We start from the raw sequence: 17,581 nt of genomic DNA on the forward strand, positions 1-17,581 counted from the left end.
ATTTGTTCGGAGAGGGGAGACCGTTTTTTTGGGCGGGGGGCCGGTTTTTTGGGGGTGGAAAAAAAAAAAAAAAAAAAAAAAAACAACCCTCTATGGGTCCACCACTTCGTACCCGGAGGATCTCGTTGAAAGTCGGATTCAGTGTCTTTTTCTTTACAGATGTTTTTCTCTTTCCCAGGTTGGCTTTGTCAGGAACCAGGTAACTTTTGACGTACCTTTAAAAAAAAAAATAATCAAGCAACATAATGATATTAATTATAATTAGCTGGAGCAGAACGCGACTTCTATTGAAAGACGTCAAGAAAATTATGACAAGATAGTTATGAACTTCGTTTCTAAATGTCACCAACCATCAGCAAGCAACATCAAGATTTCACTTTTGTTTAGTTTGACCATTACTGCTAAATGGCTAATATGCTGCATATATATTACGGTCAACAATAACACTCGGTTTGAAGGAATACGTTTAGAACTGACGGGTCGGAGCGGTTCCTCTTTGGGTCGACTGCGGCCAGGTCGCGGCACTCCGCCACAAAGATGTGAAACTCCCGCAGCCTTTGGACGTAGTTGATGGAGAACTGGATGGTTCCTTGAACCTCAACCAAATCCCCGCTGTACATGGTCATCACACTCCCACTCAGCTGAGAGCAGACAGGAACAAAGAAAAAATAAAAATCAAGTTAGGCAAACCTTTACAAGAATCTGACCTGAACTGAGTCAGCAAATGTTCTGGCACGTGAGAAGCGTGCCTATCGGTGGCTAAGCTAGCTTTAGCGTCTTAATCATACGCTGCTGTAGCTCATCAAGGCAGTTTGAAGTCCCGCCCCAGTTTTTTTTTTTTTTTTTTTTTTTAGCTCGTAATTACTTGTTGGAGCATTAAGAGAAGATCATGCTTTATTGAATTTTCAAACAAAACATTTGTTCATTTAGGAATATTAGCAATTTTTTGTGTCACTTCACCACAAATTACCCTATTAAAATAAATTATCCATAATATTTCTTTACTCATCACGTTTGTTTGTTGATAAACATACTTTCATTAATTTGTTTATGTTTTAGAGCAAAATACATTAAAGAAAGTATGAATATAGGTTCTAGATATGTTCCCTGTTGTTGAAAAAAAGAATAAACCTGTCTAAACAAAAACAGGACTCCCTGTGCTACAATTTCTTTGCAAGCTTTAATAAATTTTATGAAATAAAACCATGAACTAGACAGAAAGCTACATTTTTTCCCAACCTTTATTTATTTTGCAAACCAAATCCTGAAAAGTGTGACCTCCACTTCTATTCTTCTAACTCACAGGAGATCATATGCAACCAACTGCTAAAACAAGTCACTTAATCAGTAAATAATGTCCATCTGTTTGTAATTTCACTTCGTTATAAATCCAGGTGTTCTGGGAAGGCCTCAGAGAGCCGTTAGCCTATTATTAGCAAACAAACAGAGTCATAAAAGACCAAGAAATGCAGCAGACGGACCAATGATGAAGCTATGAAGTTTAAAGCGGATAGGCTATACAACAACACAAGCACTGAACATCTCATTGAGCTCTGATCAATCCATCATCTGAAAATCACACAACTTCAAAACTAAAAAAAAAAGGAAATCTAATCTGTCAGGCTGGGCAAAAAGAACCTCCTAATCATTAAAGAGATCCACGGTAATGCCGGAGGAACTGCACAGATCAACAGCTAAGATGACAAAATCTGTCAGTAGGACAATATTAAGCAATGTACCGACGGAAAACAACAGATGACACCGCGGCGGTCCAACAAGACTCTAACTCATGATAAGAAAGCTTTTATGAATAGCGAGCACGTGAATAGCGAGTTGATTTGTTTCTTACAGAAAGCGGTCTGTCGTTTTCATAATGTCAAAACAAGTGTAGGGTGAGATTTCGTATTGTATATTTTATTACATGTGATGTTCTGAACTCTTAAAAATACTCGCATCTTCTCTTATTTTTTTCAGACCAGAAAAATGGCCAAGCCTTAACAGCCAGGCCTCAGACCACGGTGCCGAGGCGCTCTTACGGAGTCCACCAGGACGAAGAGAAGTTCAGTAAGTTATGATTTCACATTTAGTCAATAGTGAACACTCGCATATTTGTAAGGAAAACTGATCTTCCGGTTATTTTATTTATTTTGTTATAACACAGTACAGCAAGGCAGAGTGTGGAAAGCAGTAGAGATCAACAACATGGCGGATGGAGGACGGATATAAGGACGGAGCCATGAAACCGGTATGTATTATGTACAGTCACTGCGTTGATTCCCGATTGTACAATGGCTGGTTGAGAATAATTTTAACTTATTTGCTTATGTATTTTTGAGAAAGCGATATATTTGCTACAATATTTTTTTAATTTTACATTTATATCCACAGACACAGACAGTTGCATTGGCAGATTATTTCATTTATAGCAAGACATTTTCTCATGTTATAAGTGAAATAATCTGCCAATACAACTAGTAGTTCTATTGGATCAATATAAATCAATATAAAGGAATTACTGACTTAAAATAAGCTCCTATAACTTGCTGAAAAGTCACTTGTAAGTTAGTACACTTGAAATAAGACTAAGCTAAGTTATTTGCACTAGAAACTGGACCAAAAATACTCAGTAAGATTTAGTGTTTTTGCAGTGCAGTTAGTTATTTGAACTGTTAGAGAGGCTGTTAGGTCAAAATACGTAATGTGATTAATCCGCATTATGTCATATTAACACATTAAGTCCTTTTAGTACTCTGGTTTGAACAGCAGACACTTTAGCAAAATATAAAACATTGAACATGGGTGACCTGCAACAGGGACACAGCGTCACACTTCAAACATCTATGAGACAGTGGAAGTGATGTTTTAGACACAAAACCAACTAAGGCAGCGTTTACACAGGTAGGATGCTCATGCAGAAGCAGCAGTGTGCGAACGTACAGAAGACACAGACGTCATGCCAGAGGAGCTGCTCAGGATAGTCGCTGAGCTGCCCGCTGTTAGTCTTTCTAGAGGGTTACTGCCTTCGCAGAAGTCAACGTCAATGGCGCGCTCCTGAAACACAGACAGACCGCAGGGGAGGAAAGCTTTGTGCGGCTGTACGCAGTGCGGGGTTCGTTCTTCAGACGGGGAAAGCTTTACCTCATTCTGTAAGAACGACGGAACAGATTTGCTCATCTTCTTTAAGTGGTCCGGATCCGAAAAAGAAGAGGAGGACGGAGTGGAGATGGTAGAAACTGTGGAGCAGTATTTCAGAGAATCTTTAGTAAATTTGCGATTCGCATATCAAATGTTTGAGTGTTTTTACCTTCACTGCTGCGCCTGAGGTCAGCAGCCGGGTCAGCCCTTCTTTCTTGCCCTTCGAAAACAGTGAAAAACAAACTATATCAATTGTCGTTACAGATGTAAAACATACAAAAGTTGTAGAGGGCGTGCTGACGTGGTGCTGCGGATGCGGTGATGTCTTCCATGCTTTTAGCCAGATTTTTGGGTCGTGCCTCCGCTCGCCGCAGTGCCTTTCTCACCGGATTTTGATTGTCTTCGTCGATTCCTCCTGCATAGCAGAAGAAAACGATACAAGAAGGACAAGACGTTACATTTTCGGAAATGAGATTTGATTTGGCAGCTTGTTGCTCACAATAGACCAATAAGGCAGACTTTAGGAAAATACATAAACATAAATATAACAAAATGCTATATTGAAATCATGTAAAAAGTGAGAATTCCTTAAATAATGTCCCAGCACAATGTTGTATTATCAAAGTTCAGCCTGGATCTAGTTGTGTTCCCATGAAAAGGTTTAACTTATAAACAAAAGTTATACCACATAGTCATTTTTTTTATGGAAGATTGTTTTTTTTAATAGTTCACATTAAACTATTGTATAACACAATTAAAATCCACATGTGTGAAAATTCTGATGTTTATGTTTGCAGTATATAAAAAATAGAAAGCTTCTTGTTAAATTTGGCTTTCATTTTTGTTTTATAGGTTATTAATTTCTATTTAATTATGTTAATTGATAGCTACCTAATAGGATTTTTTCTTCTAATTATCACTCAGTTCTTTCAAGGCTTCATAAGTTTTTTTTTAAAGAATATTTAAATGCACTTATAAAATAATCTTTTGCTTTGGAGCTTGTTTATGTTTAGCTCCAAAGCCAAACAAAATACAAAACTAATGTAATTTATATCAATCTAACAGTGATTAAGGTTTATCCTTCACTTCCTCTCATTGTCTTTTAGCAACTTTTCTTCTGTTAGGATGTGGCAGTTTTAAAAATACATGTTATTTTTATTTATTTTGCAATTTTTATCTTTAAATGTCATTGTTTTGGCGTATTTTAAGTGTAGTATATAGTATTTTATTTTTGCCAAAATAGACATTTAAATGACCTTACCAGCATTTTTAAAATAGCAGAAGAAAGTAAATCTCTATTTTTTTTTTCCAAATCATAATTAAAAGAGTTTAATTACCTAGTGGCTGCTTTGCTAAACAGACTGTCTTCACTGAGCATTTTAGCAGCAGATCTAATCATTGTTGTGTTGATTGTGTCGTGGTTACTCCTGAAAGTTGGCCTTTTTAAAGTAGTAGCAGGTTTTTTGCCACTGGATCTTTGATGTTGTCTTGCAGCCAGAAAGCCTTTCTAGGAAATAAGTAAATTTACTACATATTGAGCCTATCCTTGATATTTAACACCCCACCAATCAAGGTGAAAGAAAGGGTAATGCTATCAAGGGTGACTGTTACTAAGAAAACATAAAGTTAGATCTTACGATTTGAACTGCTCCTGATGTTGGACCATGTTTCTGACGTACTGCTGACAGACGACTCTGGGCCTGTGTCTGAGCTGCTGTAGTTCGCCCAAACAGGCCGCTGGCTCGTCTTGGTCGTCTTCCTGCCATGACGCTCCTCTGAGCTCACCGGTGTGCTCGCCCTGACTGGTCCACTCAGATCAAGATCGTACCTGGACTTGACCTCTGCGGCCTCTTCGCTCAACGCTGGTGCGAGTGTGGTGTGGACGCTGGTCTTGTCCGTCATCCCCAGGTAGTGGCGGTAGTCTGTGGGGACGAAAGCCCGCGCTCGTGGAATCACAAACTCTGGCTCGAGCTGCCTGTGTTTCCTGCTCTGAGACCGGAGAGGACTTAGGTCCACTCTCAGTTGGGTTGGGTCTTTTTCCTCATCTACGCTCAGAGCGAACATGCTCGTGGCGCGGCGCAGAGAACTTCCACGGCTGCTGGAGATGCAGAAGCTGTCCTTTCTGCTTTTCGGAGATCGAATGTCTTTGGTTATGCCGCTTTGTGGCTTTGTGGACTTCTCTTCTCGACTGAAGTCCTTTGTGCTTCTTTTGAACTGTTTTTGCTGCCCTGTCTCAGCTTGTGTGTAACTGGGAAAGTTACTTTTGTTATCACTCTGTAGCTTTGATCCAGATCCAACCTGTTTATCATGTGGAGACTTTGACCGGCTCTGGGGAGAAGGAAACGACTTCATGGCGGCTCCTCTCGTTTTCTCAAGGGCAGAGCTTACATGATGAATCTCCGCATCGACGGACTTTAAATCCTGGGATGAAAGCTGGGAACGGAGGGGCTCTTTCCTTTTGGGGCTTTTGGGTTTGTCAAAGGTTAAAGACGCCTTAGAGTCAGCAGTAGCCTCGTCCCAGAACTCTCGCAGAAAGTTAAACTGGGCACGACTCGTTCCAAGACTTGGATTCATCTTGTCTAACCTCTGATTCAATGGTAGAACCGTAAAATTCTGGGGGTTCTTGTTACCGCCTTCCTCGTCGCTTCCCGAATCGTTTCCGATTGATCTCAAGTCAAACTCGGACTTCGTGAATCTCTTAGTCAGTTTTGTTTGATTCGCACCACGGGTCACTTTGCCCTCTCCAGGACCTTTAGGTTTGCCGTTGTAGAACACTGGTTTGTTAAGCTCCTGCTCCCAGAAGGACTTCAGCTGCTTTATCCTCTCCGCTGTGCTTTCTTGGTGTTGCGATGGTTGCTTGTTTGAGTATGAACCACCGGCCCTGTCCTTGGTGGCTGAATCGTCTTTTCTTTTGGGAGAGGAGCCTGAGTGCAAGTTTTTATCCTCGCTGTCTCTCCTTCTCACATCTTCAACCGAATCTCTGTGAATTTTGGCTTTCGTGGTGAGTTGCTCTTCATTCTCATCCATGTACAAGCCATTTCTGGACAAACTGAAACTTTCAGACTCTAAGCCGACCTTGCTTGAGAGGTCTGGATCAAGCTGAGATGCAGGAGCTTGCTTGGAAAGAAGGTCTTGCAAGAAAAATTCTTTAGATCCTGAAATGCCGTCTGGTTGTAGATTTGGTGTGGCCACAGAATCGCTCTCAAACTCTTGATCTATGATTGTCCTCTCTGATGGGTTTGGTCTGTTTGCAAGTAAAGCTTCTTCATCCAACACTCTCCTGTTGGCGGTTTGTAGATTGGATATTAACTTCAAATGGGTAGAGTCATTATTGTACTTTTCGTCTGCTTCTGACTGAATAGAGTTCACCATTTGCATTTTTTGGTTGTTGAGTGGCTGCTGCTCGCTTTCAACACTTTGATCTGGGGTGTACTTATCATAGAACCCCTTTCCACCGTATTTTCCAGGAACAAAGTGTACATCAGTTTCTTTGGCTGCAAAACCCTGAGTTGAGTTTACTCTGTCAGCCGGTGTCACGGATTTGCTGATAAGTACCTTTGGGCCCGCGTTGCTTTTCTCCCAGAATGATTTCAAATGAGAAATTTTCAACGACTGGCTTTCATCGCAACTATCCCCAACGTCCTGTGAATGCAGATATTGAGTGTCGAGCGTCTCCTTGCTTCCCTTTCTGTTGAGCTCATTGTTGATCTTTTGTAAGTGGCTCCTATTCGTCTCAGATCTATCTAGCTTTCTTTCACTTGTCCCTCTGTCGAATGACTCTTCCTCCCTTGATTTGCTGACAGACGCGTGCTTGTCAAAGCCCTTGCAGGCCTTTGGAGTGTCTTCTGAGTTCAGCCAGTCGCTGCTGTCCGTGCTGCGGTTGAACCAGTCCAGCACCTTCGCGATAGAGTCGTCCTCTTCGCCGGCGGGGCTCGTTGTTTGAGAGGACAGTTTGAAAGTGGTCACCTGATTAGGGTTCTGAGCTTGCTGATTGGATTTGTCAATGAAGTGGAGATCATATGACATAGGAGGGGTGGGATCTGGAAGTGGAGAAGGAAGCAAAGAAGATAAATACATATCTCACTGGTATGTGGTTTCCTTTAATTTATTACAGTGGTCAGAGTCAGAAGCGCAATATACCAGCCCATTTGGAAAGAAAAAAATTTACACCCTATAAACATTTCTACATTAATTTACAATAACACATTTTGATTAAGTCGCAGGCTAACACAAATTAAGTGATAGTTTGTAGGACTAGCTTTGTAAATCTTATGGAGTATGTAAGCAGTTTTAGACATCTGGAGAATTAAATGTTTCACTATTCGTCTTTGCAAACTAACACCAGCTCAGTCCAAATTGATTAAGGACAATATGTTGCCATCAACTGTAGTGTCTTCGAGATTTAGTTTTTATATATTTAGGTCTGAACTTTTGACTAGGTCATTCTCACATATAACCCTAATAAATACATTGGTTACCTGGATGTGTCTTTGGGTTTATTGTCCTGCTGGAAGGTGAACTTCTGCCCTAGTCTCAAGTCTTTTGCAAACTCTAACATACTTTCTTGTAGTTTTGCTCTGTTGTGTTGCTCCATCTTTCCATCAACTCCAAAAAACACATTTTCCTGTCCCTGCTGAAGAAAAGCAACCCCGACTCCAGCGGAGTGCACAACTAATCATCTTTTTAACAGATTCTCCAACCTGACCTCTGAATCCCTGCAGCTCCTTCAAAGTTTCTATGAACTCTTTGTTTTTTTTCTCTGATTATTGCTCTCCTTGCCTAGCCTGTCATTTGAAAAAGTCCAGTGGGCTTGAGTACTTTTGGGAAGCACTGCAATATATAAATTGTACAATTTTTACTCGTTCATTTTTTTCATGGAGTTCATTTAAATTAGTAATAAGCATTTATTTCTTGTTTTTATTTTTTAAATTGAAGCTTTAAAGCTTTCACTACTCCATAATATGTCCAAATCTGTAAAAAACGTCTTCCTTTTAACATTTAAGCTGTGTAACGATACTAGGTCATCATTTTCATATGAATCATGTCAGGACTGGAGGCTTGCCAGTGCGCTTTCCTCTCCCTCTGCAGCCATCTCTTTGCCATGTGTGCTCAGTGGGGGGTTTGCATTGTCCTGTTGAAAAATGCATGCAAAATATGCTGTGAAGGCAGCATATGTTGCTCCAGAACATTTTCTGCATCTTTCCAACTCTAATGCTGCTATCATCTCTAAGGTCTTTATGATCTGATTAGTCCTTTTCATGTTTGATCCAGAGCACATGGCATCAATTTCTTCAAAATGAAATAATAACTAGGATAAGTTTGGAATACAGACTTATCTGACGATAACAAATCCATTTATTGGGTAATAGTTTACCCATAAATGCCATTGATATCAGAATAATGAATGTCATCCAAGGATAACAGGAGGCTGATTTGCCTTTAATACCAGATCGCCATAAAATTTAACCTGCTGACACCTCCTGACTTACAGGTTTTGTTTTAAAATGTGCAGCAAGAAAAGCATGAAGCCATGGATGTGCATGACTTAAATCAAAATGGTGCTAAAATGAAAGAAAAAAGGACATTTTTGACCCCATTATTTATCTCTTAATGACCAGGTAAAGATAAGAAGCCATAAAATAAATGATCCAACCTTAGCTTGATTATGTTCATTCAGTGGGGAAAATGTGGCATGTTTTAGAAGAACTACATTTTTTTCTTGGAGTAATTTTGGTAGGCTAACTATTCCTATAACTGTAAGTGAAATAACTTAAAGCACTTTTTGTCAAAAGTGATTTTTTAATTCATTTTTTTGTGTGCCAAAATCAGCTTTGGCAAAACCTTGACTTGGGTTATTATTTTAGGGAGGTGATGATTATAGGAGAGATACTCAAACAAAAGATGAACTCATAGTTGAAAGAGGGCTCACCCAGTGTGTTTGGAGGTAAACTCATCTCCTCCTGCCGCCCTGCTGTTCCCACGCTGCTGCTTGTGTCTCTGTCCTGAACTTTATTACTCGGCAGGTTGAAAATGTTCAAGGTCGCGCGCTCTCTTTGATCGTCTCGGGCTTCGACCCACTGCTGTGTTGTTTCTCTGTCAGCGCTCACATCAGCCCAAGAGTGAGCAGCTGGTCTGAAATATGGCAGAGCTTCAGCTGGAAACGCAGACGGCTTTGGACGAGCATATCAAGTAAAGGTTTTTACTCACCGCTCTCTTGTTATTGATGCTGCATTCTTGTCTGTCTCCAGACTTGAATGGGAGGAAACCTGAGATACAGCACTGAGTGGCTGCAGGGAACTTTTATCTGCCGTTTTGGACGTCGGCGCAGAACCCGTCACCGGGACATAAACGCTTTGCTGAGGCGTTTCATCTGTAATCTTCAGGCCAGACTGGTTAGAGCTCCCGCTGGATCCCAGCTGGTGGCTTCGACGCGGGGCAGGAACAATGGCCGCGGGCCTCACCGCAGCTTTTAACCCCTGCTGGCTGCCGCGTCGAGGCAGGAACGTCCTCTTCTTTGGTACGGGCCTGAAGCCTGTGGAGGAGCTTTCTGATGTGACGGAGCCCCCCGAGGTCTGACTGGACTCCCCCGCAGGGGCATTCTTCAGCCGGGAGATTGCCTCTGGGTGGAAAAAAAATTATAAAAAAAGATAGTTACGGTTTTGACTTTTATCACAAACCTGTTTGCTCCAAATCTCAGCTTCCCACCTGACTCCTGCGTCTCCTGGTCCAGACGGGGAGCCGTGTTATGGTTGTTTTCAGGAGGTTCGAAAACAATGAGGGAAGCTCGATTAAAGGGGTTATTTCTCGGCTGGCAGGGGAATGAAAAGGACGAACGACTTAGATTGCAGCAGCTGCTGTGCCACAGAAAAAAACTACAAATGTACAACAGGAAGCTAACCTGTTAGCTCTAAAAACAATGCCTACCATTTTGGGGGAACGAACTGATGAGAATCGATTTTCCTTCTCAGCATCACTGCAGGGCAAAAGATAAATAGCAGATATTCTTAAAAAACTTTCGCAGGATGAAACGTAAAACATCATCAGCAATAAGCTGACATTAACGCATGACGTAAGAGTTTCCAAATCACTTTCAGGATTTCAGGATTCTTAAAAAAAAATTCTGGAACTTTTTGTGACACTTTTACATCAAGTTGGAGGTGTTGCAAATTTGTACCTGAAGTACAAATTTCAGGTACAAATTTGTACTTCTGTGATAACTTCTGTGAGATCTGAGATAATTTCCATTCTCTGAGAAACTTCCTATTACTTGGATTTATGCTTTGGCATCTAAACCCAAACTGCATGTCATGTTTATGATGGCGGTCTAAAGGAAACTATAAAATGAAAGATGAGGTGAGATTGACTTTTTCTTTCTGTAAAAGAGTTTCAATGCACCTGTGGGTCAGCTGACAGGTAAAAGTTGCTCATTAATATGCATCCTTGGGTCGTGCTAATGCAGTTACTACAGTAACGGGGGGCCTTTTTTCTTATTTTTTTTGGTAATAAATGCTCAAAAGTAACCTCGCTTAAATTTGTGGTCATTTCATTTATTCGATCAAGATTTCTGTTTAAACTTATGGATCTTTATTTACATATGTTCCTAAAATCTAACTACATTGATCGGGATTACAAATATTATCATGATCAGGTAGTCGGTTGTTCTCTCAAATATAAAATACCTGCAGTGTTTTCACGACTAGATTTGTTTTACCGCCTCATAAACAACTACAATACCTCCTAAAGGACTCGCAAAATGAAATGTAATCTAAAACATATTGAAGTTTGTAGTTCTAACATGACAACAACATAAAGATGTTATAGGGGGAAGAAAACTTTGAAATTCACCGCATGTGTAAAACACATGAATCAAATTAAATATAATATGAAATACTGTAACTCTGAACACAGGGCAAATGGGGGATGGAAGAAAATTAGAGTAATCTAATTAATATGACTGCACTTAAAGCTCATGTGATGAGGTAACAAATTTAAAAAGTACACAGTAACTGTAGCCTTTGTCACAGTGTAAATACCTGACAAGGACTTGGTGTTTTTACAGCCTTGGAAAAAAGTTTAAAAAGCTTAGCCAAATCAAATATTGACTTTTTCTCTTGCTGACAGTCTAAGCTGTGACCATGGTTATAAATATGCCTTTCTGTTATTACTTTTGAAAAGTCCCAGCAGTGCAGCAAGCTTATTTTAGAGAATCTTAGTCCATATAAAAAGTTTAAATGTTGCCAAGCTGTTGTTCTGTTAATTTTACGATGCACACTTCCAAGTGGGTTAGAAAACCGGCTGTTTCCAGGCAGCACCACCTATGTTTACATAAGCCGAGTCACAAGACTGTCTGCATGCTGGCAGGACGCCGGCGTCTTTAAGGGCCAAGCAAAGGAATGTCTCTCACATGTGAGGGAGAAGTATCTGAATCTCAAGCTGAATTTAAGATTTGTCACAAAATCAATGGAGCTCATTGGAAAAAAGCAGAAACAATCAAACTGATTGTGTACTTCATCTCCGGTGGTTGTGATGATTCGAAACACCTCGCAGGTTTTGGAGGAGGCGCTGCGTCCGAGCTACGGCTGCTGGGCGTTTTGCTTCTCTCCACTCGAACGGACCCGTCTGTCGGGGGGGAAAGGAGAGCGTATGTTTTAATATATGCTCTCCTATTCTGTCACCAAGACCTCAAAGTTTAAAATGCTGTATTTTTCGCACAGTTGGAACTTTTCCAGGTTTAAAAATCAAGCAGACCTAAACTAGCCGGCTTCCCTTGCTTCATGGACGCCAGGATGATTTCTGATCCGTGGATTTTGTCGCTGTGTCTTTGGGACTTGGCCGCGTAGAACCATTCCCCCGACAGGTACTTCAGCTTCACATCTGACTGAGACCCGCTGTCCAGAACCTTCTCCAGTTTCCTGTCATGAAAAAGAAAAAATCTAAATTGACCAGAGGATTTTTTTTCTGTATTGCAACTTCAAGTCACTTTTAAAGATGGAAAAAATATGAGCTAACGTCAGCAAACAAAAAGGAGTTAGACGATATTCGTTTACGCTGAAAGACGACTGGAACCGCATTTGAATATGTTACAAGTCAAATTATCAACAAGTCATGAAAACAGAGAGTAAACAAGCTAACCAGGCTAACTTAGCCTAGCCCATCAGCAGACAGCTTACATGACAACTATTGCTAGCTATGGGAAAGATAGGAATGTATTCAAAGATTTCAGCATGGTGTGCTTATCAAATATATATTGCGAAATATAAGGAAATTAAGCAGAAGGTTCTGGTGGGACACATTATCAGTCACTGACAAGAAAAAGACAACGCTGCCGTTGCATCACTGCAATGTAAAGTCACTATGATTTCAGGTTCATGCTGTACACCATATTGCCAAAAGTTTTTCCCTGCCTGCCTTCATACACATAAACTTAACTAAAATTCAGTTTTTAATCTAAAGGGTTTAATATGACATTAGACATTTAGCCTTTTGACTTTTCCTCTGGAGGAAAGACCCAAACTGATTTTTATCTTGAATTTTATTTGATCAGTACATGTCAGACAGGTTCTATTTGTAATTAATCACAGTTAATTTATTATTTGACAGAGAGGGTATTTACTTTTTTTTTTACCTAGTCAAGTTGGGTTAGAATAACTTTTTTTCTCCCTAAAGGATTATACATTTTCCATGCACAAAGCAGCATTTTACGGCATAATCAAGTTGCCATTAGTTCTTACAAAAAGACAGCATTTATCAAAGATGACTTCAAAAAATTGATTTCGTAATTTGACACCTTAAAATTGGGTCTCTATCTCTTTAAGATGCTCCTATTCTTTCCAACACTCTGCCCTCAACACATCGTCACAACAGTGCTTCTAGTTATGCCTTGAGTAGCCTCTCTAAGGAGTGTTGGACTGAGTAATAGTTCGTATGAGGAGCTCCACAGATGCACAGTTTGATCACCGGGTGTTTCCTAATTGCTGCTGCCGCTAGTCTGTAGGAGCTGATGGGGCAGGCACAATGGAGGGATGTCCAGCTGAAAACCACGGCTCCAAGGAGGAGCTTAGCTGAAAAAGGCAGGGCTTTGTGAGAGCAAGCACTTAGGCACTGTGAATGGTTGCCGTGGGAGATTCAAGGATGTCTTTAGTGAGGGAAAAAAAAGTTTTCTGTCTTGGTTTTGTTCTCTGATCTTTGGTTCTTTGTGCAACAGGATGAATCCATCACTTCACTTCCATTACCGTTTCCATCAACAGCGTTACATAACTGCTTCACATGATCACTCTCAAGACAGCAAATTGGAAAACATCTCAGTCGAGTTAAAATAAAGTTAGAGAGGGATCAAAACAAATTTCACCACTCCGGCTCATCTTTCTGCTGGCCGGGGGAAACCACGGCCGTCATGTGAGGCGGAGGTAGCGCATTATTACAGGCTGCTGGCTTAATCCTTTTCACATCAGACCGGACGAGACACAGCCATCATTCAGGTAATGAAGTCAGCTCTATTAAAACGCCCAATGAAGAGCTCTTTGTTTTACAGCAAAAAAATTAAACACATTTCCAAATCAGGTGTATTTATTTGTTTGTACATTTACAGCTGAATTGGAATTTCAGAGACAGATCCTCAAATTCTCCTGAAGGTCGGGAGACAAAAGCCTCAACTGTTTGCAGAAGAAGGCGATTTGAGCTTAACGCTCGTTTTGAAGGCTGTCACGGAAAATTTCTGCAACCTAGCTGTAATCTAATTGCTCTGATCGCATTTAGGTCCCTCAGTGTCCGGCCCCAGACAGGCCGTTATTGTGTTACGCACCAAGCAAAGACTGTCTCCTTCATGAGGTTTGGTGTTGGTGGGATGGTATGAAAAGACATTAACTTAAACTCATATTAGCTTTCATTTCAAGTCTACTAGAACACTCAGGTTTGTGTAAGAAAATAACGGCAAGGAGTCTTTCAGGGAAAAGCAGACTGTGTGAATCTTTCTCCACCTGATTCTCTCCTCCTCGGCCCTCTTCAGCTCCTCGTCCCTCTTCAGGACCGTCAGAATCACCTCCTGCTCCTCCTCCGTCAGGTGGCTCAGGTCGATCATGGTTTCCCTCGGCGGACAGGTGTGAGAACGCCCAACGCGCGCTGGCTCTGTTGAACAAATACCACCGTTTACCTACTGAGAAGGATGTATTTGTTCACAGCAAGATACCGCAGCAACAATACACTGAAAAAATGAAAACAGAGGACAGAAAGGTTGCTTTCTCACATGGTGCACAGTCCATGTGAAGGACTACTGAAAATTAAGCCATTAAAGGTTATTTTGGGGAACTGTCGCCAACAACGAGCTTCTGATTATGATTAATAGATGTTGGTATTCAGCATCTATATTTAATTTAGAAACGAGCAGAGCCGGCCAAAGGTTATATGGGGGCCGAAGTGGAATTGAAATTAGTGCCCCATTAGCGATTTGAGTGGCCAGTTGTCATTTATTTATTTGTTTTTAGTCAAGGCATAAAAAAAATATATATTTTTTTCCACATAAAGGTTTCTCAAAGGTTTTTTAAAAAGAAAAAAAAACTGCAGCTAATTCTGCTTCACACTTGTTTGGGTGTATTAAATCATAACGGGCACAATAATCAAGCTGATTAGCATTAAACGTTAGGGACAGAATACTAGTAAACACCTCTAAAGGAAGAACAATAATATGAAAATAACTTTTTGAACAGACGTTTTTGAGCATTCTTCTTCAGCTCAGTTCTCCTTTTCCTGGAGTTGAATCTGTTGGCAAAACCTTTAAGACTGAAGGTGTTTTAGCTGTTTAATAACTGTAGTTCATCCTGATTGTCTTCATCTTGAACTGTATCGCTTCCTCACCATTAAATGAGAAGAATTCAAAGACAATATTAAGCGTTGAGAAATCCTCATTATACAAGAGAAACCAGAGAATCTTGAACCATTTTTGTAAGGCCAAGTAAAAACTGCCTCGATTTGCGCACACAGAAAAGACAGGAGTTTAGAAAAGGGGTTTATTTTTGTTGTATCTAGTCATTGTACTCGTATGCCATACCTTGTCACTTCATACTCAACTTTTTGGGTGTGAAACATTGTTGCATAATGTGAGATGTTTTGCACCAACCACGCATTAATTGTAATGCTTCGTCTGGACAAAAGGTACCCACATGGATAATCTATGATTCAAAACAATTTTCTGTAATCCACTTTTGCTCTGAGGAATGTGGCTTTATGACAGTCAGTAAATGCCATACAGCACGAAGTCCCTTGGTGTTTTGATGAACGGTCAACTCATGTTTAATAAGAGACAACTGTCTCTATAATGGGATCAGAACAATTTAAAAAGAAAAAAAAAATCATAGAATAATAACGTAATACAATTAAAAATGTACTTGAGATTAAAAAAAAAAAAATTATTCATCCATAGTTTGGAACAATGCTGAACTACAACAAACTTATGTCTATAGGTACAACTTGAGATCATAATGGCAAGTTGAACCAGAACCACAACAGAACCAGCCAAGAGGGGAACCCACCCTAAATTTGGAAATCAGTTTAGCTAATCGATTATTTTCCCCCACTGTATTTTCTGGATGTGTAAACTGCTTCTTGTTTAAATATTCCGGGTCTTTGTCTTGTTCTGGACAACCCAGAGGTTAAACTGGAGCTGGGGCAGTTTGCTTAAGAAGTAGGTAGTTGACGCAACAGGTAAGACAACTTTTTTGTTGCATCCTGCCTCATTTCTTCGTCCAAATTATTAGAATATTTTTTGAAAAACTTTAGTAATTTAAGACAAAGAGTCAATAATTTACTGAAACACACAACGATGAAACCTCTCTGTACGATCGAAAACAGATGGATAGTTTTCACCTACCTTTAAGGATAACTTTGCGACTCAGAACCTCGTATTCAGAAGGGGGGTAAAAAAAAAAAGCATAAGAATGATAAATGGATAAAAGTTTTTAACTTCACCTCCGCAGGTCTGCTGATACTGCTGGATGCGCTCGACGGGAACGGAGGAGAGGGGGCGGACGCTCAGCGTAGGGATGGGGAGGATCTGACAAAGACGAGCAATGATGAGGAGCAGCCATTGTATTATATCACCGCCGTATCCGTCTACACCACAGCATCATCCAGCGGCTTAATGTAGGTCTGGATGATTAATGTCGACTGCCGTGTCTCCTTTCGAAACGGACTGAAGAAACAAGTCTCGGATGGGCGTGTTAGACCGAGACCGGCCTGGGCTGCAATGACAGGCATTATCCAGCAGGTGTCGCCGGTGGAGATGCGGCTACTGTTTGACAAAAGGGTGTGAGCGTCTTCCAGACAGGCGGAATGAACAGGACGGGCTGAGGTCAAACAGCAATTAAAGCTGCGCAACACGAAGCTGTTTCACCATCTGCGCTACGGTTCGGAGGAATAAACCCCCCACTGCGACTGCGAGGTGATTCTCTGACCTTCAACACACAATAATGGATGAATCTATCTCACACTTTCGGTGTGGTCTGTGTATGAAAGCAGGGGGAATCATACAGCATATAAACAGTTGTATGGACATCCAAAAGTACCACAATTCAAGAAATAAATCATTAAGTCATGACATTAATGAGCCCCTTCTAAACTAAAAATGTAAATATGCAATATATTAAAAATTTAAGTAGTTGTGAACTGCAAAAAAATAAAATAAAATAAAATAAAAATTTGCACCATCAAATGTAAGTAAGCCTTATTTAGGAAGACTACCACTACAACTGTCTGTGCAGGTAATTTAAACAAATGTAAGGAGTTATTTAAACTACAAGGAGAGTTCAGATTGTTTATTTCCAATTTCAATTTAATTATACGATTAAAAAAATAGTTGTAGGTTGTAGTTTTGGCACTTAATTTGTTTTTATATGTACATTTTTGTGCCACTCCTGTAAGAATCAATGGAATATGCCAGTAATTTTAAATGATCTGCTTGTTTTACTCAAACCAGAGAAATGAAGCTCTGTAAAAAAAAAAAAGACACATTAGATTACTAGAACAATGTTAATATTCTTTCAATTTTTTCAGAAAAGATATTCAATCTTAAAAGATAATTTTTAGCATTTAATCACATTACAAAATAGTGAGGATACAATCTTTCAATAAAAACATGAGAAAGGGGGTAAACTGGATGTAAACAGGAAAATCAGCTTCAGCTTACTGAAAAATGTTTGTGTTGTTTTTCACAAATCCTAGGATAATACATTAGAGTTAGTGGTTATGAGACAAAATGGAAAAAAGTTGCAAGGGCACTTGCAACTTTTTGCACGTGGCCTTGAAAAAAAGGGCACTTGCAGACTGGAAGCTGACTAAGCACTTGTTCGATGCAGGTACATCAACAAAATTTGAATATTAATGTATTGCGTCACCCATTTCAGAAAGTGACACACATTGTGTACAAATTCTTTAAACATCTTGTACATGTGCACAG

At 40.1% G+C, this 17,581-nt stretch overlaps 1 protein-coding gene across 5 annotated transcripts in view; it reads right to left on the minus strand.

Annotated features, from left to right (window-relative positions):
- Window positions 1-16,692, minus strand: part of sytl2b (synaptotagmin-like 2b) — a 23,443-nt gene extending 6,751 nt beyond the window's left edge. Inside the window, exons 1-15 of one of the 5 annotated variants that reach the window (XM_015033670.1) lie at window positions 16,096-16,692; window positions 14,112-14,259; window positions 11,884-12,047; window positions 11,643-11,754; window positions 10,060-10,108; window positions 9,841-9,943; window positions 9,343-9,754; window positions 9,065-9,267; window positions 4,773-7,175; window positions 3,437-3,550; window positions 3,305-3,355; window positions 3,139-3,233; window positions 2,938-3,051; window positions 478-641; window positions 113-215 (exon numbers count right to left, since the gene is read on the minus strand). In XM_015033670.1, coding sequence (XP_014889156.1) covers window positions 113-215; window positions 478-641; window positions 2,938-3,051; window positions 3,139-3,233; window positions 3,305-3,355; window positions 3,437-3,550; window positions 4,773-7,175; window positions 9,065-9,267; window positions 9,343-9,754; window positions 9,841-9,943; window positions 10,060-10,108; window positions 11,643-11,754; window positions 11,884-12,047; window positions 14,112-14,212 — 4,188 coding nt within the window. In that variant the 5' untranslated portion in view covers window positions 14,213-14,259; window positions 16,096-16,692. Of the gene's footprint in view, window positions 1-112; window positions 216-477; window positions 642-2,937; window positions 3,052-3,138; window positions 3,234-3,304; window positions 3,356-3,436; window positions 3,551-4,772; window positions 7,176-9,064; window positions 9,268-9,342; window positions 9,755-9,840; window positions 9,944-10,059; window positions 10,109-11,642; window positions 11,755-11,883; window positions 12,048-14,111; window positions 14,260-15,997 lie in introns of all 5 variants that reach the window. The other 4 variants (XM_015033669.1, XM_015033671.1, XM_015033672.1 and 1 more) reach the window with 4 other exon arrangements.
- Window positions 16,693-17,581: the final 889 nt, after the last annotated feature.

This window comes from Poecilia latipinna, unplaced genomic scaffold, assembly GCF_001443285.1.
Source record: "Poecilia latipinna isolate Pla-1442-1.1 unplaced genomic scaffold, P_latipinna-1.0 Scaffold276, whole genome shotgun sequence".
In the NCBI taxonomy this organism is placed as follows: domain Eukaryota; kingdom Metazoa; phylum Chordata; class Actinopteri; order Cyprinodontiformes; family Poeciliidae; genus Poecilia; species Poecilia latipinna.